The sequence below is a fragment of the Melopsittacus undulatus genome, chromosome 6 (genome assembly GCF_012275295.1).
Source record: "Melopsittacus undulatus isolate bMelUnd1 chromosome 6, bMelUnd1.mat.Z, whole genome shotgun sequence".
Taxonomy (NCBI): Eukaryota; Metazoa; Chordata; class Aves; order Psittaciformes; family Psittaculidae; genus Melopsittacus; species Melopsittacus undulatus.
This window is the reverse complement of record NC_047532.1, coordinates 25776129-25786363: the sequence shown is the minus strand read 5'-3', so window position 1 is coordinate 25786363 and position 10235 is coordinate 25776129. Positions and strand designations below refer to the sequence as shown.

Below are 10235 nucleotides of genomic sequence, written 5' to 3'. Positions count from 1 at the left end.
CAGCTATCGTTACTAGTGTTGTCATTTAGCTGTGTACCTCTTTCATACACGCATATGTTGGACTAAAGTGTACCATAAAATAGAGAGGAATACCTAAGTGTGTAGGAGTGAGTAGCGGCTCGTCTCCGAAGCGGCGCTAGCGAGCGGCTGTCACACCCGCGGCTCAGCTGTTGATAGCAAGGGGGCACTGGGCAGCCGTTGCGATGCTTCCCAAAGGTCTTCAGCCTGGAGAAGAGAACGCTGCATGGAGACCTTATAGCAGCCTTCCAGTATCTGAAGGGGGACTACAGGGATGCTGGGGAGGGACTATTCATTAGGGACTGTAGTGATAGGACAAGGGACAACGGGTTGAAACTTAAACAGCAGAGGTTTAGACTGGATATAAGGAAGAAATTCTTTACTGTTAGGGTGGTGAGGTACTGGAATGGGTTGCTCAGGGAGGTAGTGAATGCTCCATCCCTGGCAGTGTTCAAGGCCAGGTTGGATGAAGTCTTGGGTGATATGGTTTAGTGTGGGGTGTCCCTGCCCATGGCAGGGGGGTTGGAACTAGATGATCTTGAGATCCTTTCCAATCCTAACTATTCTATGATTGTATGATTCTTTAAGTGACATTGATAGCTTTAGTTTCCACATTACCATCCAAGAAATAATCATAGTTGTTGGGGGTCGAACATGGGTGCTTTAACAGGCTTACAGCAAGCTGTGAGAAAGTGAACTTATGACCCCAGGTTAAAAGAGGAAGAAGTGTCAAGATCAGCAAAACAGGAATGCAATAACAAGATGCCAGTAATTGCAGAAGCATGATGTAACGCTAAGCTGAAGCGAAGGTGTGAAACCAATCAGGAGAGGTAAAGGGGAGCGTGTATCCCTCGTGGGCAAAGTGAAGCAGCCAATCAAGTAATGCGTGATCGCGTGTAAGACAGTATATTAAGAGCAGCCTTGTAATCAATAAACGGAGCATTTTGTGAACCTACATCGTATCGGTGTTTTCTCCCCTCCACCTGGCCGCGGCACATAGTGAAGGAAAAACACTATTTCTGGGAGTTAAAATTGTTCTCTTAATCATAATTCACACCTTAGAATAGTTAGGGTTGGAAAGGACCTTAAGATCATATAGTTCCAACCCCCCTGCCATGGGCAGGGACACCTCACACTGAACCATGTCACCCAAGGCTTTGTCCAACCTGGCCTTGAACACCGCCAGGAATGGAGCATTCACAACCTCCCTGGGCAACCCATTCATTACCCCCTGTCCTGTCACTACAGTCCCTAATGAATAGTCCCTCTCCAGCATTGTTATAGGCCCCTTCAGATACTAGAAGGCTGCTTGGAGGTCTCCACACAGCCTTCTCTTCTCCAGGCTGAACAGCCCCAACTTTCTCAGCCTGTCTTCATATAGGAGGTGCTCCAGTCCCCTGATCATCCTCGTGGCCCTCCTCTGGACTTATTCCAACAGTTCCATGTCCTTTTTATGTTGAGAACACCAGACCTGTACAAAATACTCCAAGTGAGGTCTCACAAGAGCAGAGTTGAGAGGCAGGATCACCTCCTTCGACCTGCTGGTCACGCTTCTTTTGATGCAGCCCAGGATATGGTTAGCTTTCTGGGCTGTGAGTGCACACTGCAGCCAGCTCATGCTCATTTTCTCATTGACCAACACCCCCAAGTCCTTCTCCACAGGGCTGCTCTGAATTTCCTTTTTGCCCAACCTGTAGCTGTGCCTGGGATTGCTCTGACCCAGGTGTAGGACCTTGCACTTGGCATGGTTATACTTCATGAGGTTGGCATCAGCCCACCTCACAAGAGTGTCAAGGTCTCTCTGAATGGCATTCCTTCCCTCTAGCATATCAACAGAACCACACAGCTTAGTGTCATGGGCAAACTTGCTGAGGGCACAGTCAATCCCACTGTCCATGTCACCAACAAAGATGTTGAACAAGACCGATGCCAACACCAATCCCTGAGGGACACCACTCGTTACTGGTCTCTAGCCGGACACTGAGCCATTGACCACAACTCTTTGCGTGCAGCCATCCAGCCAGTTCTTTATCCACTGAGTGGTCCACCTATCAAGCTGATGTCTCTTCAATTTAGAGACAAGGTTGTCGTGTGGGACAGTGTTGAACGCTTTGCACAAGTCCAGGTAGTTGACATCAGCTGCTGCTTTGGTGAGGAAGGAAAGAATGAAATTGTAACTCTTGCTCCTCCACAAGCACTTGCTCCCAAAGCAGTGTAATCTGCAGTGTGGGGACTGTCAAACTTGTGAACCTGGAATGTCAGAAAGCCTTATTCTCCTCTGTCATGTGAATAAATTAACATTATATGCACCATGCCCCAGGGTTATAGGTTGCTTCATAAGTGATATCTGTATGGAGAAGAACATTAGATTGCTATGCTACATCTAGACTAGATTTCTTGCTTAGAATGTGACACTGAGTGAATAGAATCAGTTAGTCATGCAACTCTATAAACTGTGCTGTAATTCTCAAGCAGCTGTGTATCATGGTAATAACTATACTAGCTATGGTGTCAAGGTCTCTCACATCACTGATATTCATGAAAAAAGAGCCATAGCATTTCTTGTCAACAAATTCTTACCACACCCAAGGTGATCTTGTTCTCTTGTTTGAACGACAATGGACTACAGGGCCTCTCTTCCACCTGTTTAAAGCCTAATAAAATGAATCCTGGTTCCTTCCTTCTCTCCATTTATTCCTGGTTTCCAGCTTCCCTCTAGCTATATTGACAGAAGGCTCTGTTGCATCATCTAAATCATGCTGTTATTCATGATGTTGACTGTGCTAGCACAAGTTATAGTTAGTTAAGAATTTGTCATCTCCCTGTCAAAGAAACAATAGCTGCTGGATTGTAAATGACTAGTCCTTCACCATATCACTTGTGCCTATTTGGTTTTGCAGCTCTACTGCCAGGCAGGACTCACATTTTAGATGTAGCTGAGTACTGATGTCGGTGTTACCACTTTTCTTCTTTGCTGTGATGCTATGTTTTGCTTTGTACCTGGAATATGTGCTGTATTTTAGAGCAAATGACCTTCTAATAGTTGTAGAACCCTCCTTCATGTCTCTGTCCTCCTTCCAGCTCAAGCCGCTGGGCTGCTTACTCAGCCTAGGAAAAACTGACTTCTCTTGACTTTTGCCTCTTTACTGATTCAGTGTCTGCTGAAAAAGCAACTTTACAATAAATGCAGTCAGCATATGCATACTTTTGGAAACAAAGGCTCTTCCTCCTAATATTTGTACAGGTAGAAGTGTTCTGTGGCAAAGGAAGAAACACCCTGAAACGCAAATATACCCCCCACCATCAGCCAGTAGAATTTCAACACATTTTTTTTCTACCTCTATTATTTCAGGAGGAAATGAGTGAAATGAAAGTTAATTCATCTCCATGATATTTTTTAATATGACTTGATTCAGCCTCTGTTTTCTGTATTTTGTCACCCAGAGGTTTAGATCATGTGGCTAACCTAATTCCGGTTTAAAAGTATTGATAGGTAGCCCATCATTATTGCAGTTTGTTCCTGCAATAGAACTTCTAGACACAAGTTTGCCTCCCAGCCTTTAGATATGATATGAATTGTATTTACTTGAAAAAATAGTGTTATGAAAATTTTGTATCAGATAACAACTACCTTCACTTAAGCAGGAAGGTTATTCTGTTATACTTAATATCCACCTGGTTATTATAGCTATAGCAACTAAAGTTTGTTATGAATACTGTTTTAGATTACCATGGTACAGTTCTACATCTTACTATAATTTCCTTGCAATTTGTTTTGTTTATAATGACAGGTAATAACAGTATTAGTGAATGCAAAGGGAAATGGAGAGCAAAAAACCTCAGAGTTAAGATCTGATGTAATGCATACACTAAATATCTGCAATGAATGGAAATTAATGCACATAGTTGTAGCCAGAGTTCTTTCTTACCAACAATTGTGTTCATATCTTACTAGAAAATTTTCTTATAGTTTAAATGCTTGACTGTTCTGACTTATCCAGTTTTCACTTTTCTTTACCTACCCTGAAGTTCTTTTTGCAAACACAGATTTCTATTGGAGAAGTATCAAACGGGAAATATTTGCCCTTGTTTGCAATTTTTTTTTAATTTATCTTTATTTAATTCAGTTCTGGTAAAATAAAAACATTCAGTATTCCAAGATTTCAAAGGTTCTAAAATATGAAACTAGCCCATAACTAGCAGGCTAAGAAAGTTGTATCACACTTTTAATTTGACACAAAGATACAGTAATGACAGGGGTTTTCCACTAATCCAGCCAAGTACACTTAATGTACTTCTAAGTAAACAATGTCTCACTGAAACCTCTTTTGGTTTCTTCTTAGTTGTACATTCTATTGTCTACATACATGGGCATAGTGAAGGAATTTCCATTTTGGCAGAAAAAGATATTAAAAAAAAAAACTAAATATATGAATCTATAAATAAATAAAGTAATGAGGGGTGAAAGAAGGGAACCAAGCCAGAAACCAAAAACAGTCATTGAGGAACAGTTTATGAAGAAGCATGAAAGAGGGGGGAAACTCATCTCATTTACCATGTCATATTAATATTTTTCCCAAGTGAAAGGATAACATGAGTGAATGCTTTATTTATCATTGCCCTGCATCTCTGCTGTAATCTTTTATTTTCTATGAACACAAAATGATTTTTTTTGCTTTTTTTCCTTTTATAACACCATAGTCTTTTGTTTATTTGAAAAGACTACACAAGATGCTAAGCAGCAAAATTAAACTATCTAATTCTACAATCTATTATAGTTGCCAAAGACATACCAAAGCAAAGACTTGGAGATGGAAACAGGAATAGTAAGAATCTTGACTGAGAAGGACTTACCCATGCAAAAGCAAGCCAAAACTTGGACACATAGAAGAGGGGCTGAGATAGACACATTATTATTTAGCAAAAGAATGCCCTAAGTAGAAAACAAACACAAATACATATAGATGTTGAATGCATAGAAAAAAAAATGCTGATTTTAGCTCAAGGGGGTTTCTTAGTATAGAAGGTTGAAGAATGATCTAAATGTGTAGTGGAGAAGTAGTAATCTTTATAAATATTTGGTGAAACCAGGAGGGACAGGAATCACTAAAGAAGATTTTCCTTAGCAGCAGAATTTCCGAAATCTTTCTGGCCTTGTATTTTGTGTTGCTTACATGTATTTATGAAGCATTGCATTTGTTTGTGCTGCTGTGGTCTAGATAGAAATGAAGTGAGGAATGCTCCTTAAATTCAGATTAGGCTGCAATTCAGAATTAAGTTTAATATATTTAAATTGGAATCAATAACACAGAATTTAATTGAAAGTAATTGAAGTCTAGTTGAATTAAAACTGTATACGAATTACATATGGTGTCTTTTCTTTCTGTGCTTGCATGTAAAATTGTAGTTTTATATGTAATTCCTTCCCATTTAAAAAAAATACAAATTGGCTTTTACATCAATGACGCAGAATCAAAATTAACATAAGGATGTGCTCCTAAAAGACTTTGTATCAATTTCCCTAATTTTATTCTCTTTTTACGAACAAGGGTTTCTGACAGCCCAGCTATTTATTCTATTCTCTTACAAGAGATAGCAAAGCCTTCTTGAAAGTTCCAAGTTCTGCCATCTTAGATGTTGAGGGGTTTTTTTCTGCTGAAATACGTAAAATACCAAAGAATTTGGTATTCTGATCCACAGTCATGCACCTTTAATTAATTTCATTATTTTGTAATGACATATTTTTTGCACTTTCAGCTTTATAAGCTAGATTTGAATAGCTGTCATGTGTCTGTAAAAGGGCATATTTTAAAAAAACTGAAAAACTTCACTGAAAGGGTATTATCTGTATCAATGAAAAAAATATTCTCATACTAAACAGTTGCATAGCCAGGGATATTTTTAAATTAATTTGAATCTAATCAGCATGGATGGTATTTATGTAAATAATTCAAAACAGGTAATTATAGATAAATATTATAGTGTGCGTATTTGGGAGGAGGTAATGTATAGATACACTTAATTCTTCCTAGAATTATGCAAAGCAAAAGAGATTTGGCTGGTAAAAGTGGATTCTTTTGTAATGTAAGTAATATCCATTGCAAAGGCAGTCTCTCACCTGTCTCCTATGGAGCTAATGCAACCTTTCATTACTGCATCTCACAAATCTAACCTCCTGTCCATTCTAGAACACTCAATATTGCCACTCTGGGAGTCTGTATGTCATATGAAACACCTTGAAATGTCTTAAGCATGTCTTAGGAAAGTCTGAGGTGTAGCTAGTAAAGCACTATAGTCATCACTTCAGCTCAGCATGAACATTTAGATCCACTACCTAAGAATAAAATAGTCTATGGCTCTGACTTTCCTACAGTTTCTGTTAAAATCTTGAGTCACTGTCTTCCCTTTACCTACAGCTTCAGTGTTAAAAACACACAAAAGTGTATCAAGGTTACTACTTTTGTGTAAGAAAAAAGAATCCCACAGCATTTCTTTTTAATAACTGTTCAGCTACAAAATTTTATTGGTATCCTTCTATGTTCCCTCTAGAGGATGTAATGCACAAAAGCATTGCCACAGAACATATAAAATTACAAATGAAATTTATTGTAAAAAGTAGAATGTCTTCTAGACTGGTGTCAGTATTTATTTCATTCATAAACCAAAACTGCAGGTATAACATATTCATTGTCAGCAAGTTCATGTGTAAATTGCCATCCAACAGTATTGACTGATATAAGACAGATATTGAAAAGACAATTTAAATTTACTTTTCCAAACATAAACTGTTCCACAAAAGCACTGTAAAAACTCCTTCAAGGTTTTGTGTTGTGCTTCACATGTATGGTTAACTACATAATTTGGTTGTGTCATAATCCACTGTGTTTGGCAATTTGGCATTGAAGGCCTGCAAAGCAGATTGAATTCTCACCACTTCACTGGTAGACAGTTTCAGTCTATGACGGAGCAAGCAAGAGAAGAGGTCTAAACGGCGCTGACCAGGTGGAGAGAGTTTATTTACACGATCCCGTATCTCTAACAACTGCAAAAGTGCTGAGTCCTGTGATCCCTGAGTATAGGGGTAGTCCAGCTGCAAAATCAAGTCTCGAATTGCTTCTGGGTCGAAGTGCATGCTGTAGCCAAACACTTGGATGTTATTGATTTTCATGTAGCCCAGATTTCTTGAGGGATCAATAAATTCCAGGGGTTCATAGTAGATGCTCTCGTTGCCATTTGGACCATTTGACTTTATTCGACTTCTCAAATAGATGTGTACAGTTTCAAAAAAAGTCTTCCACTTGTTCCCCAGAGTCAGCGTCCAGTTATAACACTGAAGGGGTAAGTCCAATTTAGTTCGCTCCCAGTCTGGGAAATTATTTTCATTCACAGGCATAAACCAGCTCTCAGAGTGGCTGCCCCCAAAAGGATTGACGTAAACAGCAAGAACAGGCTCTAAGGTGCTGTTTTTAGTTAGGCAAATTTGAAGAGAAAGGCCCAGTATCATATGGACCAGGCTAGACTTGTACTTGTTGCTCTTAAGAGTAAGTAGCATACGCTTGCGCCAAGAAGGATCAAACCAGCTGTTGAGGCGCATGTCATTGCTGATGAAAATGGCATGGACCTCAATTCTCCTGTCTGTCTTCTGCAATAAATACTTCATTTCCAGGTCCTGAAGGTCAGTCTCAAACCCAATGTAGTGCTCTGTTGATTCTGCCACTTCAGGCTTGCAAAGCCCTTGACTCAGCATGTAGCCAGCATTGCAGCTCCCACAGCGGGTGCGATTGTCAGGAGCACAGCTCAAACATGCAGACCCATCTCCAACTGTACAGGGAAGGAACCCATGGCAGGCAACCTGGTCATTAGGGCAGGTGCATGTGTGAGTCTCTTCAGAAAAGCTTCCCAGAAGGCCATTTTCGTTGCAGTAGAGAAAGGACTGAATGCGGTTGAGCCAGTAGTTAGATGATCTGCAAGATTAAAATAACTTATTTTAACACAGAGACCTGCACATAATAAATACACCTTGTTATTTTTTATCAGAAACAGAAAAGTAAAGCTGGTTTTAGTAGCAGATTAAGGCACTAAAGTGAGATTACAGTGTCTGCTGTGAGATAAATACATGTATAAATTGCCTTTTAACAATGCAAAATCACAGGCACAACAGAATCACAGAATAACAGAATCCCAAGGGTTTGAAGGGACATCGAAAGATCATCTAGTCCAACCCCCCTGCAAGAGCAGGGTAACATAGAGTACATCACACAGGAACTTATCCAGGCGGGCCTTGAATATCTCCAATGTAGGAGACTCCACAACCTCCCTGGGCAACCTGTTCCAATGCTCTGAACAGGAACACTTGGTTCATATATTTGTTACCTCTGCCAAGGAAGCTTGACAGACAAAGAGCTATTTTTCTGTTACTGTCTTCAGATTAACATTTTAAAATCCCATGCAGCTGATTGTTTTTCTTGATATTATTTGATCATGGAGTTTCTTTGTATGTATCTAAATATGTATAACTGTACCACCTCCCTATTTCATTATAAATATTTTTGCAAGCTTGCAAGCTTTCTTGCTAGTGGCTGATGTTGCTTTGATTTACAGACGTGAGCCAAAATGTTTTCCTGGAATAGCAAATAGGACCCTACTCCCCAGTAAAATATATTTGGTCTTAATTCTTCAGATGACTTCCAGCAAAATATCCCTGCAGGAAGCCATGCACGAGCATGCTGTGTTTACTTTTCATCTTTGGAGATGAAATTAAAAGATTACTTTAATAGTCTTCCTGTCATCTCATTTTCTTTTCACTAGAAGCCACAGTTAATGTCCTACACCACCCTGGGAAAATATACTGAAACTAAGTTTAGGTTGATGAGGCATGTCTGCTACGAGAAAGACAATGGGAACAACTGAGTTACATGCAAATAGTGAAGAGAAAGATCATCTTTTCTTTTTCAATTCTTAATAATCCTAGCAATGCACAATTTAAAAAACTCGTTTTGGCTGTTGCAGTCAGATCCATTTTTGCCACATGAATGATGATAGTTGTATGATTTCTTCCCTTCTCATTGCACTACTTCAAAGAGAAAATGCAAGAGCCTCACTGACTAATTTTTTAAGTCACATCTGAATTTGTCTTAATAGTTCAGAATTTTTTTTTTCTGACTACAAAATATATGCTAAAAGTCTATCACATCTCAAAGTCTGATTCTTTAGAAACATGAAAATGAAGAGTAAAATTACATCATTGTATACTCTGGTGACTTTGTTTAATCCTTTTTTTATTATTTTTTCTTTCTCTTTTTTGGTTGGGGAATCTTAGTTTTTTGAGGTTGGAGTTTTATATATATATATATAGCATATTAATATAAAAAAATCCATTACATGAATGCCTTAACACCATTCTTATTGTGCTCATTTGAAAGTCATTATTAAGCAAAAATATTTTGTCAAGTTTATTCCTTCATTTCCTGATTAAAATTCATAATGTCCATTCTACAGGCAAGGTCATTGGCACAATATAAAAGCTACCCCAAAACTAAGTAGAATATTAAAGTTATTGCTCTCCCAGGTGGAGTGGGAAGTTCCTATGTACTTTGTCTGGGTTGTTTTGCCAGTAATCTGTACCTACTGATCTCACCCTGGCAACTCACAGGAACTGCATTTCAGATGCCTTATGACCCTGTTTCTCAATACAGGATGAACTTTGCAGCCAGGCAGTGTCTCACATGGTCTGTCTTATTGCTATCAGCCCTGTGATACATCATGGCAAACAAAACAGAGGATACCAGGATATTTGCCTAAAGAAGTGAAACTAACCTCTCAAAGGTCTCACATTACAGCTTTTTCCTAACTCTTTATTGCTTTCTGTGCTTATTTAAGAACTGATACAGAGTTCCAAAAGCTACTAGGTATAAGTCTGCGGGATTAATTTTCTTTCAGATCTTTGGTCTAGGCCATCTGCGTCACAACAGCCTCCATGAAGTTTTTGGTTTTTTTTGTTACCTTGGAGCAGGTTTAAGTAATGTGGGATTTGCTTTTTAATCTCCAAGTTTTCTGCTTGTACTGTTGCTAACTATTGGTACCACATGATTATTGTGTCAAGGTTAAGTGTGTTCAACACAACATGATATTGTTCAAGTTTGTAAACATGAATTTTAACATTGCTTCCATTTCTCTTGTGAAAAGAAGTCCTCACTTTTTAAAAGTTTATTATAGAT

General features: G+C 38.9%; 1 protein-coding gene across 2 annotated transcripts in view; it reads right to left on the bottom strand.

The window, feature by feature from the left end:
- Positions 1 to 6524: 6524 nt before the first annotated feature.
- BRINP3 (BMP/retinoic acid inducible neural specific 3) overlaps positions 6525 to 10235 on the bottom strand; it is a 196228-nt gene continuing 192517 nt past the window's right edge. For both annotated transcript variants that reach the window (XM_005150995.2, XM_031050820.1), the window contains one exon: positions 6525 to 7982. In XM_005150995.2, the coding sequence (XP_005151052.1) occupies positions 6866 to 7982 (1117 nt within the window). In that variant the 3' untranslated portion in view covers positions 6525 to 6865. The remainder of the gene's footprint in view (positions 7983 to 10235) is intronic.